The 19,458-nt window shown below is 46.4% G+C and overlaps 1 protein-coding gene across 6 annotated transcripts in view; it reads left to right on the top strand.

Annotated features, from left to right (window-relative positions):
* LOC139239233 (elongation factor 1-gamma-like) overlaps window positions 1–19,458 on the top strand; it is a 49,634-nt gene that overhangs the window by 15,519 nt on the left and 14,657 nt on the right. For 5 of the 6 annotated variants that reach the window (XR_011588622.1, XM_070867919.1, XM_070867920.1 and 2 more), the window contains exons 4-5: window positions 2,416–2,558; window positions 7,222–7,365. Coding sequence is in view for 5 of the 6 variants with exons in the window: in XM_070867919.1 (XP_070724020.1) it covers window positions 2,416–2,558; window positions 7,222–7,365 (287 nt within the window). In the remaining variant the exon portion in view is untranslated. The remainder of the gene's footprint in view (window positions 1–2,415; window positions 2,559–7,221; window positions 7,366–19,458) is intronic. The other variant, XM_070867923.1, reaches the window with a different exon arrangement.

Raw genomic sequence — 19,458 nt, forward strand, 5'->3', positions numbered from 1 at the left:
TTCGACATAGTGCAGCGGGATCTTTTCCATCCACTTGAGCAAGAGCAGATGGGGCCTCAGTTTAACGTTGCCTCCGACAGTGCAGCGCTGGAGTGTTGGCCTAGATTTTTGTGCTCTGGAGTGGGACTTGAACCCACAACCTTCTGACTGAGGTGAGAGTGCTGCCCACTGAGCCACAACTGGACAATTTGTGACCTGTTAATGCCAGACTGGGTTTTGTAAAGTAGATAGTCTGTTTCCATAGTTTGTGTTGTCCACAATAGAGCGTGTGTCAGCAGACCTTTCACCCCCCCCCCCCCCCCCCCCCCCGGTGCTCTGGCGGTCATTCCTGTTGAATGGCCAAGATATTGGAGCTTTAAGTAGCTGATGCAGAGCTGTTGGCTGCTTGATCCTGGCTTCTGTGAGTGGAGCTGCACCAGATGTGCTCCAGCTGTGTTGTGCTTGTGCTCACTAACTGTACTCTTGTGTATAGCTGATGCAGGTTCGTCACTTTAAATAACCCAAGCTGTTGAGCTTTGGATCAAAAAGGCTTTTATTTCAAGTCCTGAGTCTCGGGACTTTGTGGAACAGGAGGCGTGTGAGGGAACGCTCACTGTTGCAGTGCTAAGAATTCATTGCTGCTCTATACCGGGAGCAATTTGCTGGAATCTGGTTTAAACCACCTTCAATGCCAACTGGCATGGCATCACCCTGCAGCCTCTTGCTACCACAGCTCAATTTCAGAAAACATGAGCTAGATTCTGGCTTGCCAGTAACTCTCAGGTCAGCCTGATGCAGTGGAAGATGGACAGACTTGCATTTTATATAGCGCCTTTCATGGCCAATGCCCCACAGGATCCTCCCCTCCAAATGTCACAAGGGATGCCTCTCAGCTGTGGATAGCATTCCATCAGAAGGTTGGGTTCAAGTTCCACTCCAGAGACTTGAGCACACACATCCGAGCTGACACTCCAGTGCAGTGCTGAAGGAGTACTGCACTGTCTTCTAGATAGACAATAAACCGACACCCCGCTTTAGTCAGTGAAGTACTTTAGAAGTATGAGTCACTGTAATGTAGGCAATGCTGCAACCAACTTGCACACCGTAAGCTCCCACAAGCAGTGTGATGACCAGATGATCTATTTTAGTGATTTGAGGGATAAATATTGACCAGGGCACCACGATAACTTCCCTGCTCTTCTTCAATAGTGCTGTGCAATAGAATAGGCAGGGCCTTGGCTTAAAGTCTCCTCTGAAAGATGGCACCTCCGAGCACTGCACTGGAGTGTTGGCCTGGATTTGTGTGCTCAAGTCTCGAGTGGGACTCTGACTCACTTGAGCCATGGTTGACCGTGGGGCATCCCTTGTGACGTTTAGAGAAGAGATTTCTGTGGCACAGATCATGCACCTGGAATGACGAATGAAAACTTGCAGGTGTCTCTATAGCGCTGGTCTGCTGTGACATCTGTGCAGGGTGGGCTCTTCCTTGCCCCTCACATACCTGGCATTCTGGTCAAAAGCAGCATGTAGCTTGAAGAATGTGCATTAACAAAGCATCTTCCATTGCCAAGTACTGTTGCAGTGCAGTCACTGTTCTAACATAGGAAAAGTGACAGCCCATAACACAGCAAGCTGAGTGAGATAATGTTCAGGCAATTTGTTTTGGTGAAGGGGAACATGGCTCCTCACTATTTTGAATATTAATGTTTATTCATGACATTCTGGCATTCTTGATGAATCTCTCTGGCTCCAGCCTTACAACCCTCTGCGTTCCTCCGATTCAGGCCTCTTGCACACCCCCAAATTCCAGCGTTCCACCATTGGTGGCTGTGTCTTCAGCTGCCAAGGCCCTGAGCTCTGGAATTTGCTCGCTCTCGCTCTCTTTTATGTATGTAATAATTTGTTGTCTAACACCGGTACAAACCTGGCTCTGCTTTATTAAGACCCAAAGTGATTGCATTTCATGATGGCTTGCCTTTTATACCTGGGCCATGCACACAGCCCAATGATTTCTGACAGCGGTGCCACCTGGTGGCTAGTAACCCCAAACATACATACTCCTTTTGGTTACCTATTGTAATCTCTCCTTGTGTGGCTGTCAAATTGTCATCTAATCACTCCTGTGAAGTGCCTTTTGGATGTTTTACTGCATGAAAGGCTCTAGCCTAAAGGGCTGTGGATGGTGAATCATATTAAGGGATATGGGATCAGGTGGGAAAAGTAGAGTTGAGGTAGATCAGCCATGATATTGAAGGCGGAGCAGACTCAAGGAGCCGAATGGCCTACTCCTAAATCTTGTGTTCTTGTATAAATGCAAGTTGTCTTGGTCCTGTGCAAACCGTTTCAGTGTAATGGTTGACACTGGCTCCCAGACTGATTAAATGAAGCAATGTTATGACTGGCCTCTTTTTTTTTTTTTTCCTCTCTCTCTCCCAGTTAGTAGTGATGTGCTGCAAGGGCCATCCCAGCAAGAGTCCAGTCTTGTTCAGCAGTGGATCAACTTTGCAGAAAGTGAGCTCATCCCACCTGTTGCAGCCTGGGTCTTCCCAACCTTGGGCCTCAGGAAGTCCAGCAAGTTGGTAAGTTCCCTGGCTGGGAAGCAGCTTTCAAACGCGGCACCATTTTGGCAAGTTGTAAGCTGATGGAACTGATCAACCCAGTTGGATTGCGGAGGCCAAACCTTGGCTGCAGTTGGATCCAGTCATTGAAAGCAAACGTGCAGTTAGGAAGGCAAATGGTATGTTGGCCTTCATTGCAAGAGGGTTTGAGTATAGGGGCAAAGATGTCTTACTACAGTTATCTAGGGCCTTGGTGAGACTGCACCTGGAGTATTGTGCTGTTTTGGTCTCAAGAAAGGATATACTTGCCACAGAGGGAGTGCAGTGAAGGTTCACCAGACTGATTCCTAGGATTGCAGGACTGTCACTAGGAGCGATTGGGTCAACTAGGCCTGTATTCACTAGAGTTTAGAAGAATGAGGGGATCTCATTGAAACGTATAAAATTCTGACGGGGTTGGATAGACTGGATGCGGGGAGGATGTTTCCCCTGGGGCTGGGAAGTCTAGAACAAGGGGTCACAGTCTCAGTATACTGGGTAGGAAATTTAGGACCGAGATAAGGAGAAATGTTTTCACTCCAAAGGTGGTGAACCTGTGGAATTCTCTACACGGAAGGCTGTAGAGGCCAAGTCACTGAATATATTTAAGACGGAGATGGATAGATTTCTAGAAACAAAAGGGGTATGGGGGAAAAGGCAGGAATATGGTAGAGAGGATCAGCCATGATATTGAATGGCGATGCAGACTCACAGGGTCGAATGGCCGCCTGCTATTTTCTGTTTCTATGTTGCTATCTGGTTGGTGGAGAAAGCAATTTTGAAATGCTCTACTCTCTGCCAAACCCTGTTCCTCAGCCGAGGATGAATGGCCAACCTCAAACAGGAACTGAGCTTTTCCAAGACTGTCCTGGGTTTAACCACCTACCTTTCAGCTGAAGTATCTTGGCAAACCTGAAACCCCAACCTGTCTGCGCTCTCATACTGCTGGGTGTGCTGTGGAGTCTCAATGCTTTGTTTATTTTAGGCACTTATTTGTGGCTGTGATGATGCTGGTACACTCTCCTCTGGTCTCTCTCTCTCTCTCTCTCTCTCTCTCTCTCTCTCTCTCTCTCTCTCTCTCTCTCTCTCTCTCTCTCTCTCTCTCTCTCTGGCATCACTCTGTAAACGTGCTGCTCACTATAAATTGCCTTGATCTAGTGCGTCCTCCCATAAGGCAGCCCACCCTTCCTGCTGTCTGTGGGAACGTGAAGCTGTCCATGACATTGGTGTTCACGGGACCGCTGTGACCCTTGGGGACTTCCAAACGGCTGTTTAAATGGCCCCTCTTACAGTGCAACAGGAAATATAATTCTTTCATGTTGGACTCGCCGTGAATTTGACTCCATCCTTTGGCCAACACAAGCTGCTAACAATCGAGTGGTCATGTGATGATTCTCACCACTCTAAGTGTTGCTGTTCAAGGCTGGCTATTCTCCCTATCCCCCTTTTTTTAATTAACTCTTGCTGGGTACAGTTCCCCAGCACCATGTCCTCCATGGTGAATCATCCGGCTATTCAACCTGGGCAAGCCTCATCAGACAGCCCCGCACACATTGCAGCACAACTCCGTGATTGGGAAAACTGGAGCGTGTTGAAGCCCATTGTAACGCCTCAAATGCTACCCCCAGTTAAAATCTGCAACAACACTGAGAACTAAACCCCCTCGCTTGCTCCTCCATAGTCACCGATTGTAATGTGTTTAGAACTGTTGAACAGTCCAAATAAGAGTCTTTACATGTCTGGAAGAGCCAGACACTGTCTGTGTGAAAGCCCAATTCAATTCTGCCGAACCAAGTGATGCAGCTTCTAACTTTCATTTAACTACCTTTTACTTGAGGAAAAGTAACTTCGATGGTATGAGACATGAATTGGCTAGAATAGACTGGCAGATGATACTTAAAGGGTTGACAGTGGATAGGCAATGGCAAACATTTTAAATATCACATGGATGAACAATTGTACATCTCTGTCTGGAGTAAACATAAAACGGGGAAGGTAGCTCAACTGTGGCTAACCAGGGAAATTGGCGATAGTGTTAAATCCAAGGAAGAGGCATATAAATTGGCCAGAAAAAGCAGCAAACCTGAGGACTGGGAAAAATTTAGAATTCAGCAAAGATGGACAAAGGGTTTAATTAGGAGGGGGAAAATAGAGTATGAGAAGAAGCTTGCCGGGAACATAAAAACTGACTGCAAAAGCTTCTATAGATATGTGAAGTGAAAAAGATTAGTGAAGACAAGAGTAGGTCTCTTGCAGTCAGATTCAGATGAATTTATATAATAGGGAACAAAGATGGCCGACCAGTTGAACAAATACTTTGGTTCTGTCTTCACAAAGGAAGACACAAATAACCTTCCAGAATTACGAGGGGACCAAGGGTCTGGGGAGGAACTGAAGGATATCCTTAGGTGGGAATTTGCAGGCCGATAAATCCCTGGGGCTTGATAGTCTGCATCCTAGAGTACCTAGGGAAGTGGCCCTAGAAATAGTGGATGCATTGGTGATTTTCCAACCGTCTTTCGACTCTGGATCAGTTCTATGGAATGGAGGGTAGCTAATGTACCACTTTTTTTTTTAAGAAAGGGAGAGAGAAAACAGGTAATTATAGACCGGTTAGCCTGACATCAGTAGTAAGGAAAATGTTGGAATCAATTATTAGAGATGAAATAACGGTGCATTTGGAAAGCAGTGACAGGATCGGTCCAAGTTAGCATGGATTTATGAAAGTGAAATCATGCTTGACAAATCTTCTGGAATTTTTTGAGGATGTAACTAGTGGACAAGGGAGAACCAGTGGATGTGGTGTATTTGGACTTTCAAAAGGCTTTTGACATGGTCCCACATGACATTGGTGTGCAAAATTAAAGCACATGGTATTGGGGGGTAATGTACTGATGTGGATAGAGAACTGGTTGGCAGACAGGAAGCAGTCAGTCAGGATAAATGGGTCCTTTTCAGAATGGCAGGCAGTGACTAGTGGGGTGCTGCAGGGCTCAGTGCTGGGACCTCAGCTATTTACAAATATACATTAATTTAGATGAAGGAATTGAGTAATATATCCAAGTTTGCAGATGACACTAAGCTGGGTGGTGGTGTGAGCTGTGAGGAGGATGTGGAGAGGCTGCAGAGTGACTTGGACAGGTTAGGTGAGTGGGCAAATGCATGGCAGATGCAGTATAATGTGATAAATGAGGTTATCCACTTTGGGGGCAAAAACATGAAGGCAGAATATTATCTGAATGGCGGCAGATTAGGAAAAGGGGAGGTGCAACGAGACCTGGGTGTCATGGTACATCAGTCATTGAAAGTTGGCATGCAGGTACAGCAGGTGGTGAAGAAGGCAAATGGTATGTTGGCCTTCATAGCTAGGGGATTTGCGTATAGAAGCAGGGAGGTCTTACTGCAGTTGTACAGGGCCTTGGTGAGTCCTCACCTGGAATATTGTGTTCAGTTTTGGTCTAATGAGGAAGGACATTCTTGCTATTGAGGGAGTGCGGTGAAGGTTCACCAGACTGATTCCCAGGATGGCTGGTCTAACATGAGACTGGATTGACTCTGCCTTTATTCGTGAGTTTAGAAGGATGAGGGGATCTCATGGATCTCATAGAAACATATAAAATTCTGATGGGATTGGACAGGTTGGATGCAGGAAGAATGTTCCCGATGTTGGGGAAGTCCAGAACCAGTGGACACAGTCTAAGGATAAGGGGTAAGCTATTTAGGACTGCAATGAGGAGAAACTTCACTCTGTTAACCTGTGGAATTCCCTACTGCAGAGTGTTGTGCCAGTTCATTGGCTATATTCAAGAGGGAGTTAGATATGGCCCTTTCAGCTAAAAGGATATGGAGAGAAAGCAGGAAAGGGGTACCAAGGTGAATGATCAGCCATGATCTTATTGAATGGTGGTGCAGGCTCAAAGGGCCAAGTGGCCTCCTCCTGCACTTACTCATTGTTTTCATGTAAACATAGAAAATATGTCACCACATATTTTCAGCAGTTAATGTGCCTGACTGCCAGCTTTTGGATATTTCCCCACACTTTCCTGGCAGGTATGTGTACATTGTTACTGGGTACAGTAGCAGTGGTGGTTCCTGGATTTGTGATTCAGAGACTGGAGTTCCAATCCCACCATGGAAGCGGGGGGTGGAAAATCAAATATTAAAAATCTGGAATTAAAGTTAGTGTCGGTAATGGTGACAAACTAGGGAGTGTTGTAAAAACCCATCTGGTTCACTAATGTCCTTCGGGAAAGGAATTCTGCCGTCCTTGCACGTGAATCCATACTGCAATATGGTTGACTCTGAAATGGTCCAGCAGGCCATTGTATTGAAGGCGCCTCACCAGCACCTTCTCTAGGGCAATTGGGGATGGGCAATAAATGCTGGTGTCGTCCACATGCATTAATATTTTTTAAAAAAAGGCTTGTGCCCATCCCTTAAAGACTACCTCAAATGGATGGTGAAGGTCATCTGCCACCATTTTCCTCCTGTACGTCACTCCTGTCCTGTTGCTGTGTCGATTGTAACCTACGTGATGCCTGGGATTTGGCGACCCATTCCGCCAGTCATGCCGTATTTGATTTCTTGCACTGAGCTCTGCAGGATTGCAATGTGATTTTTTTCTCTCTCTCTCTCCCCCCTCCAGGAGATGCAGCGTGCCAGAGAGGATGTGAAGAAGGTGCTGGTGTTGCTGAATGATCACCTCCACGTGCGGACATACCTGGTGGGGGAGCACGTCACCCTCGCGGACATCACGCTGGTGTGCGCAATGCTGGGACTTTATAAACAGGTAACCATCGTTTCCGATCTGTTGACCTGGTCTTGTCTTCACTCCTACCTATTTGTTTTTATAGTTGCATCCTTGCAATGAAGGCCAACAAACCATTCAAGAGGATTTGAGTACAGGAGCAAGGATGTCTTGCTACAGTTATAAATGGGCCTTGGTGAGACCACCCCTGCAGTTTTGGTCTCCTTGCCTAAAGAAAGGATGTACTTGCCATAGAGGGAGTGCAGTGAAGGTTCACCAGACTGATTCCTGGGATGGCCGGACTGTCGTGCAAGATTGGGTCGATGAGGCCTGTATTCACGAGTTTAGAAGAATGAGCGGGGATCTCATTGAAACAGATAAAATTCTGACTGGGTTGGATAGACTGGATGCGGGGAGGATGTTTCCCCCGGCTGGGAAGTCTAGAATGAGGGGTCAGTCTCCGGATGGAAACATGGATGTAGGAGTAGGCCATTCAGCCCTTTGAGCCTGCACCATCATTCACTAAGATCATGGCTGATCATTCACCTCAGTACCCCATTCCTGCTTTCTCTCCATACCCCTTGATCCCTTTAGCCGTAAGGGCCATATCTAACCACCTCTTGAATATATTCAAATGAACTGGCATCAACAACTCTGCAGTAAAGAATTACACAGGTTAACAACTGAGTGAAGTTTCTCCTCATCAGTCCTAAATGGCTTGCCCCCTTATCCTTAGACTGTGTCCACTGGTTCTGGACTTCCCCAACATCGGGAACATTCTTCCTGCGGGGATCTCCTGCATCTAACCTGTCCAGTCCTGTCAATTTTGTTTGAGATCCCCTCATACATCTAAACTCCAGTGAATACAGGCCCAGTCAATCCAGTCTCTCCTCATATGTCAGTCCTGCCATCCCGGGAATCAGTCTGGTGAACCTTCGCTGCACTCCCTCAATAGCAAGAACATCTTTCCTCAGATTAGGAGACCAAAACTGTGTACACTATATTCCAGGTGAGGTCTCACCAAGGCCCTGTACAACTGCAGTAAGCCCTCCCTGCTCCTATACTCAAATCCCCTAGCTATGAAGGCCAACATACCATTTGCCTTCACTGCCTGCTGTACCTGCATGCCAACTTTCAATGACTTATGTACCATGTCACCCAGGTCTCATTGCACCTCCCCTTTTCCTAATCTGCCACCATTCAGATAATCTGCCTTTGTGTTTTTGCCACAAGTGGTGACCCTCACATTTATCCACATTATGCTGCATTTGCCCACTCACCTAACCTGTCCAAGTCACCCTGCAGCCTCTTAGCATCATCCTCCACAGATCACACTGTCACCCAGCTTAGTGTCATCTGCAAACTTTGGAGATATTACATTCAATTCCTTCATCTAAATCATTAATGTATATTGTAAATAGCTGGGGTCCCAGCACTGAGCCCTGCAATACCCCACTAGTCACTGCCTGCCATTCTGAAAATAACCCATTTATCCTGACTCTCTGCTTCCTGTCTGCAACCAGTTCTCCTTGTCAGTACATTACCCCCAATACCATGTGCTTTGATTTTGCACACCAGGCTCTTGTGTGGGACCTTGTCAAAAATCTTTTTTTTTTTTTGAAAGTCCAAATACACCACATCCACTGGTTCTCCCTTGTCCACTCTACCAGTTACATCCTCAAAATTCTAGAAGATTTGTCAAGCATGATTTCCCTTTCATAAATCCATGCTGACTTGGACTGATGAGGAGAAATGAGGGTGGTGAACCTGTGGAATTCTCTACCACAGAAGGCTGTGGAGGCCAAGTCACTGAATATATTTAAGAGGGGGATTGATAGATTTCCAGAAACAAAAAGCATCAAGGGGTATGGGAGGGAAAAAGTGGGAATTTAGTGTTGATAGAGGATCAGCAATGGTATTGAATGGTGGTTCAGACTCAAAGGGCCAAATGGCCTCCTATTTTCTATGTTTCTATGTTTATCAGAGTGTCTTCCATGTATCATCTCCTCCACTAACATTGTTTCTCCCAACCTCTTAAATCGGTCAGGATTACAATTGTGTTAATCAAATTGATTTGTTTTCTCTGATCTTTACTTGGGATATTGTTTTTTTTTCAGGTGGGAAGAGGGGTTTGACTTTACTCCTTTCCAACTGCTTAAAGCTCTTTGGGTTGGTGTGCATCTGTTGCCGATCAGCCGTGGCTCTGGGGAGCACACTCCCCTCAGTCAGAAGGTTGTGGGTTCAAGTCCCACTCCAGTGCACAAATCAAGACTGACACTCCCGTGCAGTGCTGCAACAGAGGTGCTGCATTTGCAACAGAGGTGCTGCATTTGCATCAGACGTTAAACCGAGGGCCCATCTGCCCCCTGCCCCCCCCCCTCCCCCTCGGGTGGATGCAAAAGATCTTGTGGCACTTTTTTGAAGAGAAGCAGGGGAGTTATTCCTGGTGTCCTGACCAATATTTATCCCTCCATCAACATCACAAATCGTTTATCTGGTCATTATCACATGACTGAGTCTTGTCGCCGAGAGCATGCAGAAAACTAGTGCAGGCAGCGGAAGGAACGTGTGACAAACCAGCTTCCTCACCCACCCTTTCCTTCAACCACTCTGTCCCACCTGTGACTGACAGTAACAGATTCATGTATTGGACTGTTCAGTCACCTGAGAACTTGCGCTTAGAGTTGAAGCAAGTCTTTGACTTTGAGGGACTGACTGTTTGTTTGTGGGAGCTTGCTGTGTGCAAGTTGACTGGTTTCCCACATTACAACAGTAACTACATTCAAAGTACTTCATTGACCTGTAAAGTGCATATATATATTTTAACCAAACTGGAGTCCATAATGCTGAATGAACGATGGACTGTTCTCTGTAACTCACTGTTGGATTGAGTTGGTTTTAAGTATCTATAAATGGGTGACTAACTTTGACTGGGGACAGTGAGTGTGACAACCTGTCATGGTTGATGTATTTTGTTTTCTATGCCTGAGCATAAGGAGTATGTTTTATTTCGGGCTCCTGATCTGACTGCACTTTGAATTATTAGAATGTTCCAGCTTCATCCAGCGACAGTGACTTTTCAGAGCTTGCTACAGATCAGAGCTTTACTGTATCCTTGCGTTGGATACAGTAAAGTCATTCAGTCTCTGGTTGAAGAGGAAGCTGATCAGTATTCCGTCTTTGTTTCCACAAATTCCAAATCCATATTTGCTACTGTTTGTGCGTGCTTTTATAATCTTGATGTGGCTGACTTTCTGATCTATTCTGGGAAAACTTGGTTCCTGAATCCTGGTGCAGTGTTGACTCCGACCATGATGTGTTGACTTGAGTCGTAACGTTCATGGTCTAGTAGTGTAGCCACTTGCACGGTGTTATCTTGATTTTATGAAGTACTACAAGTCGACGTGACTGTAGGGGACCCCTGGTGTTCTATGCCATGGTTGTAGTCTTCAGGATTAATTCTTTCTCCTTGCCCTCCAACCACCTCCCTTTCCCTTCTGAGCTGGTGCAAGAATCCCTGACTCTCTCCAACTGCCTGCCTTGGTACAGTACAGTAGAGATTTCCTCTGCTACTGATCAGTGGTCTGCTGTGCCTGCCAATGGACAGGTGCCCTTGAATTTCTTGGCCTGTCCACCTCACCCCAATCCAAACACATGAGGCTGGTCCTGGAGCAGAAATGCAGTCAGAAAGCCCGACGCTCCGAGTATTGGAAGAGTACCTGTGTTCTCCCGATCCATCTTTGGGCTTTCCCAGGACTTCTGGAGACCTGCCAGTTCTCGCGGGGGGGGGGGTGGTGTTCCCAACACCAGCCTTGATGCCTGGTGTCTTCAGGCACCCCTCTGCTGGGGTGTCGCTGGTCATAATCCTCGCAAGTACAGTGGGAGGTTAGGCATGCATTTCGATCCTGATTCAGTGACTGTGGTTTAGAGATGTTGAAATGCTGAGCTGTGAATTTGAGACCTGGATGCACCACTCCTCCACCAGCCCAGTGCAAGAAGTTCCCCTAGTGTCTTCAACGTCCCAGTTGATGCCTGTGGGGACCCATGGGTACAAATGGGTTCCTTCCATTCAGATTGTGTTGGAGCACCAGGGTGATGCTCGGAGGCCTGTTCTATATGAATAGAGTCTGACTGGATACTGTGAGCTCAAAGTAAAGTGTGACCTTAGTCTTTTATTGCAGGTCTCCAGAGTGCCTCGCCAGCCTGAGGCCTCCGTACCTGTGCTCCCAAGGGATTGTGGGATCCTTTGGGACTCCAGGGGATGAGCCCTCTGGTGGCTGTACAAGGTATATACAAGTTTACATACATAACCACCTTGTGTTGAACCTAATGGATGAAATCATTCCAGAGCAGAATGCCAATGTTTGCCAACTGTGCTCCAGTTACTTTTAGTCTGTCCAGATTTTGCTTCTAGTGTTTCTGATCCCAAGTAGCTTTTGTGCATGTTGGTATGGGACATCTGTTAAAGTTCCTTCTTCCTTGAAGCAATTGTCCTCCCTCAGTCACTCTAACCAGTGCATAAACACCAGCATGGACTGGTTGGGCCAAATGGCCTGCTTCTGTGCTGTATATCCAATGTAATTAAATCTTTCTCCTTCCACTGAATTATATGATGTGTACCGGGGCCTATGCTCTCTGGCAATGAGGTGATCTCATTGAAACTTAAGATTCTGAGGGGGCTTGACAGGATAGATGCTGAGGTTGTTTCCCCTGGTTGGAGAGTCTAGAACTAGGGGCATAGTCTCAGGATAAGGGGTTGGCCATTTAAGACTAAGATGAAGAATTCTCTGCCCCAGAGGGCTGTGGATGCTGAATCTGAATATATTCAAGGCTGAGATTTTTGAATATCAAGGGATATGGAGATCAGGTGAGAAAGTGGAGTTGAGGTTAAAGATCAGCCATAATATTGAATGGTGGAGCAGGCTCGAGGTTCTGTAAGGCCTAGCTCAGCTCCCAATTTTTTTTTGTTAAATGGGAAATTAAAGTCTGAAGGCATCGCCGTACATTATTTCCTTAGCCCAGGAGCCAACTTGTAGCTAAATGCAAATTGTAGCTGGCACCTGACCCAGACATAAGGCTGTCGGTTCACAGATTCCACCTGTTTGTTGACTGCTTGACACTTTCTCGACTTTCAGCTCCTGTACAAGCTTCTTATTTGGTCACTTAACAAGCTGGCTCTGGTACTTGCATCGTTATCTATCTGACCATTCAGCCCTACCCTGACCAACAGCAGAATTGTGTGCTGCTGCAGACTTCCTCAATCCACAGTCAATGTGAATGGTGGAGTGCAGCTTTAATGCTGTGGTGCGGGCACTAACTTGATGTGGATATGTGATAGTGAAGCGGCCTTGTGTGTTAGCCAATTACTCCCAAAGGGCTTGTGATTTGTGGCCACTGCTGTTTGGGTGCCACAGTTGATGCTGGTGTCACTGAGCCAGGCTTCCTTCCTGAAATGCTTGGGAGTTCAGTGACGAGGGCGACAGTTTGGGTTGTGGGTGACATGTGCTCTTGGTCAAATGGCTGTCTCTCTTTGTCCAATTGAGAGCAGCTGCAGCCAGATACTGTCAAAGGGAGGAATACAACAACAGACTTGACACATCCTAGAACAATGGGGAACATTGGGCTGCACACCAACTATTATCGGGCAGAGCTGCTCCCAGTTATTCACTAAATGGCAGGAGGGTGACGCTGGCTGGGATTGGTAGTGTGGGTCTTGCACTGTTTAACACTGCAACTCACTCCTATCCCTCAAAACCTAGCTTTTAATATCCGTCCTGTGCATTTCGATCGTTTGAGAACTTTCTGTGTAAACATTAGCTTGGCGTGGATTGGCTTTTGAATTCCTGACTCCACAGAATACCTGTGAATCCTGCATTGGCAATGCCTCGTGAAAACACACACACTCTCATCTGCCTGTCGATGCAGTAAATGACGTGCTGCAGTGGGTTTTCCCAGGAAGGAGTTACTATTCAGTGAAGGACCCACCATTGCAGGGCTAGAGCTTCAGGCCCACCCTCCCCTCTGCCATCGTGCACTCCCTTTTCACGGATTACTGTTTCAACTATTGCCAGTTGTCATTCTCGTACCCATGCACCAAACAGTCGTCTTGCGCTGGTTTAAGTCACGTATTGTGGGCTGCCCCACTATCATGTTTCATAAGCTTTTAATTGATTGTCTTTTTTTTTTTTTCCTCCCTTTTTTGTGTTGGCTGTGTGGCTCTGGGTAGCACTCTTGCCTTTGAGTCAGAAGGCTGTGGGTTCAAGTCCCACTCCAGGGACTTAAGCACATAAATCCAGGCTGACACTCCCACTGCAGTGTTGAGGGAGTGCTGCACTGTCTGAGGTGCTGCCATTCGGATGAGACGTTAAACCGAGGCCCCGTCTGCTCTCGGGTGGATGTAAAAGATCACATGGCACTATTTTTGAGGAAGAGCTGGGGATTTCTCCCTGGTGTCCTGGCCAATATTTATCCCTCAATCAATGTCACTAAAACAGATTATCTGGTCATTATCACATAGAAACATAGAAAATAGGTGCAGGAGTAGGCCATTCAGCCCTTCGAGCCTGCACCGCCATTCAATAAGATCATGGCTGATCATTCCCTCAGTACCCCTTTCCTGCTTTCTCTCCATACCCCTTGATCCCCTTAGCCATAAGGGCCATATCTAACTCCCTCTTGAATATATCCAATGAACTGGCATCAACAACTCTGTCAGGGCATTCCACAGGTTAACAACTGAGTGAAGAAGTTTCTCCTCAGTCCTAAATGGTCTACCCCCTTATCCTAAGACTATGTCCCCTGGTTCTGGACTTCCCCAACATCGGGAACATTCTTCCCACATCTAAACTGTCCAGTCCCGTCGGAACCTTATACATTTGAGATCCCCTCCTTCTAAACTCGTGTATAAAGGCCCAGTTGATCCAATCTCTTGTCATATGACGGTCCAATCAGTCTGGTGAACCTTCGCTGCACTCCCTCAACAGCAAGAACGTCCTTCCTCAAAATTGTACAAAATATTCCAGGTGAGGCCTCACTAAGGTCCTGTACAACTGCAGTAAGACTTCCCTGCTCCTATACTCAAATCCCCTAGCTATGAAGGCCAACATACCATTTGCTGCCTTCATTGCCTGCTGTACCTGCATGGCCACGTTCAGTGACTGATGAACCATGACACCCAGGTCTCGTTGCACCTCTCCTTTTCCTAATCTGCCACCATCCAGATGATATTCTGCCTTTGTGTTTTTGCCCCCAAAATGGGTAATTTCACATTTATCCACATTATACTGCATTTGCCCACTCTCCTAACCTGTCCAAGTCACCCTGCAGCCCCTTAGCATCCTCCTCACAGCTCACACCACCACAAAGTTTAGTGTCATCTGTAAACTTGGAGATATTGCACTCAATTCCTTCAACTAAATCGTTAATGTATATTGTAAATAGCTGGGGTCCCAGCACTGAGCCCTGCGACACTCCACTCGTCACTGCCTCCCATTCTGAAAAGGACCCGTTTACCCCGACTCTCTGCTTCCTGTCTGCCAACCAGTTCTCTATCCATGTCAGTACATTACCCCCAATACCATGTGCTTTGATTTTGCACACCAATCTCTTGTGTGGGACCTTGTCAAAAGCCTTTTGAAAGTCCAAATACACCACATCCACTGGTTCTTCATTGTCCACTCTGCTAGTTACATCCTCAAATTCCAGAAGATTCATCAAGCATGATTTCCCTTTCATAAATCCATGCTGACTTGGTCTGATCCTGTCACTGCTTTCCAAATGTACTATTTCATCCTTAATTGATTCCAACATTTTCCCCAATACTGATGTCAGGCTAACTGGTCTATAATTACCTGTTTTCTCCCTTTTTTAGCTACCCTCCAGTCCATCGGAACTGATCCAGAGTCGATAAGATTGTTGGAAAATGATCACCAATGCATCCACTATTATTTTCGGGCCACTTAGTCTACATCCCAGAGTACTTATCAGGCCCCAGGGATTTATCGGCCTTCAATCCCATTAATTTCCCGCCTAATAAGGATATCCTTCAGTTCCTCCTTCTCACTCGACCTACTGTCCCCTAGTACAATCGACAGGTTATTTGTGTCTTCCTTCGTGAAGACCGAACCAAAGTATTTGTTCAATTGGTCTGCCATTTCTTTGTTCCCCATTTATTAATGCACCTGAATCTGACTGCAAGGGACCTACGTTTGTCTTCACTAATCTTTTTCCCTTCGCATATTTATAGAAGTTTTTATGTTCCCTGCAAGTTTCCCCTCGTACTCTATTTTCCCCCTCCTTAATTAAACCCTTCTTCCTCTGTTGAATTCTAAATTTCTCCCAGTCCTCAGGTTTGTTGCTTTTTCTAGCCAAATTATATGCCTCTTCCTTGGCTTTACAACCTTGTTAGCCATGGTTGAGCCACCTTCCCCGTTTAATTTTTACTCCAGACCGGGATGTACAATTGCTGAAGTTCATCCATGTGATCTTTAAATGTTTGCCATTGCTTAGCCACCGTCAACCCTTTAAGTATCCTTTGCCAGTCTATTCTAGCCAATTCACGCCTCGTACCGTCAAAGTTACCTTTCCTTAAGTTTAGGACCCTAGTTTCCGAATTAACTGTCATACTCCATCTTAAAGAATTCTACCATATTATGGTCACTCTTTCCTCCCCCCCCCCCCCCCCAAGGGGCCTCGCACACCAAGATTGTTAATTAGTCCCTTCTCATTACACATCACCCAGTCTTGGATGGCCAGCGCTCTCGTTGGTTCCTTGACCTATTGGTCTAGAAAACCATCCCTAATACACTCCAGGAAATCCTCCTCCACTGCATTGCTACCAGTTTGGTTAGCCCAATCAATACATAAATTAAAGTCTCCCATGATAACTGCTGTACCTTTATTGCACACATCCCTTATTTCTTGTTTGATGCTGCCCCCAACCTCACTACTACTGTTTGGTGGTCTGTACACAACTCCCACTAACGTTTTCTGCAGCTCCACCCATACCAATTCCACATCATCCAGGCTAATGTCCTTCCTTACTATTGGATTAATTTCCTCTTTAACCAGCAACACCACCCCACCTCCTTTTTTCCTTTTTGTCTATCCTTCCTAAATGCTGAATACCCCTGGATGTTGAGTTCCCAGCCTTGGTCACCCTGGAGACATGTCTCCGTGATGCCAATTACATCATACCTGTGAACTGCTGTCTGCGCAGTTAATTTGTCCACCTTATTCCGAATGCTCCTCACTGAGGCACACAGCCTTCAGGCTTGTCTTTTTAACACACTTTGCCCCTTTAGAATTTTGTGTAATGTGTCCCTTTTTTGTTTTTTGCCTTGGGTTTTTCTGCCCTCCACTTTTACTATTTTCCTTTCTATCTTTTACTTCTGACTCCATTTTATTTCTCTGTCTCCCTGCATAGGTTTCCCATCCCCCTGCCATATTAGTTTAACTCCTCCCCAACAGCACTAGCAAACACTCTCCCCTAGGACATTGTTTCCAGTCCTACCCAGGTGCAGACCATCTGGTTTGAACTGGTCCCATCTCCCAGAACCGGTTCCAATGTCCCAGGAATTTGAATCCCTCCCTTCTGCACCACTGCTCAAGACATGTATTCATCTGAGCTATTCTGCAATTCCTACTCTGACTAGTATGTGGCACCAGTAGCAATCCTGAGATTACTACTTTTGAGGTCTTATTTTTTTAAATTTAACTCCTAGCTTCCTAAATTTGTCTCATAGGATCTCCTCCAGTTTTTTACCTATATGCACCACAACAACTGGCTGTTCACCTTCCCTTTTCAGAATGTCCTGCACCTGCTCCGAGACATCCTTGACCCTTGCACCAGGGAGGCAACATACCATCCTGGAGTCTCTTGCGGCCGCAGAAACTCCTATCTATTCCCCTTACAATTGAATCCCCTATCACTAGTGCTCTCCACTCTTTTTTTTTTTTTTTTTTTCCTGCCCTCCTGTGCAGCAGAGCCAGCCATGGTGCCATGAACTTCACTGCTGCTGCTCTCCCCTGATGAGTCATCACCCTCAATAGTACCCAAAGCGGTGTATCTGTTTTGCAGGGGACCCCTGCACTACCTTCCTTGCACTGCTCTTCCTGTTGGTCTTCCATTCCCTATCTGGCTGTGGACCCTTTACCTGCAGTAAGACCAACTCACTAAACGTGCTACTCACATCATTCTCAGCATCGTGCATGTTCCAGAGTGAATCCACCTGCAACTCCAGTGCCACAATGTGGTCTGTCAGGAGCTGCAGGTGGATAAACTTCCTGCACACGTAGTCATCTGGGACACCGGAAGCGTCCGACTTCCCACATGGTACAAGAGGAGCATAACATGTGTCCGAGCTGTCCTGCCATGACTTAACCCTTAGAGATTAACTTAACTTGGAAACAACAATGCCAACGGTTACTTACTGATAAAGAAAAGGAAAGCTACTTACCAATCACTTACCCGCTTGGCTGTGACATCACTTTTCAATTTCTTTCTACTTTTTTGCCTCCTTACCCTGCTGCAGCTGCACTGGCTTGCCTTTTATCAGCCTCGACACTGCTCCTGTATCTTCTCTGCCGCCGGGCCTTTTATAGGCCTCTCATTGCTGTTTGTGGGAGCTTGCTGTGTGCAAATTGGCTGCTGATATTACAACAGTGACTACACTCAAAGTACATTGCTGTAAAACGCTATAGGACATCCGGTGGTCATGAAAGGCGCTATATAAGTTTTTTTGGTCACGGCTCCCCCTCAACCCTACTCTCCTCTGTCTTGCTGTCTCTATCCTTGTGGATGACTGGTGGTGAGAATGGACTCTGAATGTGGACGGTGCTTCGAGCTTGCAGTGGGGACACCGCTGGGCATTTACTTGCATCAGCAATCGGGAGGTGTTGCTCTTGTATAGGGAACGGGCAACTTGCTTTGTGCCAGTGACTCCCATCCCCGCAGGGTGTGGGGAGGGGCCGAGCGCACTTGCGGCTAAAGGGATCAAGGGGTATGGAGAGAAAGCAGGAATGGGGTACTGAAGTTGCATGATCAGCCATGATATTAAATGGTGGTGCAGGCTCGAAGGGCCAAATGGCCTACTCCTGCACCTATTTATGTTCTGTTTCCAGCTTCCCCTTTGGGAAGGAGGGACGCCCTTGGGTTCTGCATGTGCAAATTCTGGTCTTGATGTGACCGCTCAAGGGACAAGCAGGCACTGCCATCCTGCATGAATTCTAACCGACTCTGGGAATGGAAGTGGCTAAGATTTTAATACTGGTGAATCCACTGAATTAATAGCAGTCCCTGGGAGAGTTGTGGATAAGTTTTTTTTTCTAAAACTGGTCAATTAAAAGTTCCTGAAGTTACTTTTGTACTCTGAGCCAAGCTGAAATAAACAGATATTTCATTGCAATTATGTGCCAGCTGATACAAAAATAAAGTCCTGCAGATGCTGGAATTTGAAATATAGTGCTGGAAATCTCAGCAGGTCTGGCAGCATCTGTGGCAAGAGAAACAGTTGGTGTTTCGGGTCAACAACCCTTCATCAGAACTGCTGAATGTTTGTTTGAAAGGAGCACATTCTTCAACACTGGGGAGGGGAGGAAAGAACAAAAGGGAAGGTCTGTGATGGGTGGAAGGCAGGAGAGATTAGAGACAAAAGGGATGATGGGCCAAATTGAAATGGTAATGGCAGAAGTTAGAAAAAGGTTAGTCTGGCGGAGTAATGATCTGCTGCTGTTTTCAAATGGAGCTGGGGGTGAATAGATCTAAACTTTAATTTACCCCTCCGGACACTTTGGGCATCAGCTAATGTTGGAGACCAATCTTTCCCTAGTTTCTGACCTGTGCCATACTGACCATCGTTGCCTGAACTGAGCAATCCCCTTCAAGTGCTAATAATCTACCTACACACGCTTCGTTGTCTGGCAACAAACTTTAACGAACATGCAATAGGTATCGGCCGTTTGGCCCCTTGAGCCTAATCCACCATTCAATAGATCGTGGCTGATTACTGACCTCAACTCGTTTCCCACCCGATCTGCATATCCCTCTGTATCCCAAAATCTACTGATTCCCACAATCATTGTCTTGAATATACTCCACAACTGAGCATCCACAGCCCTCTGGTGAAGAACTCCAAA

This window comes from Pristiophorus japonicus, chromosome 26 (genome assembly GCF_044704955.1).
Source record: "Pristiophorus japonicus isolate sPriJap1 chromosome 26, sPriJap1.hap1, whole genome shotgun sequence".
Taxonomy (NCBI): domain Eukaryota; kingdom Metazoa; phylum Chordata; class Chondrichthyes; family Pristiophoridae; genus Pristiophorus; species Pristiophorus japonicus.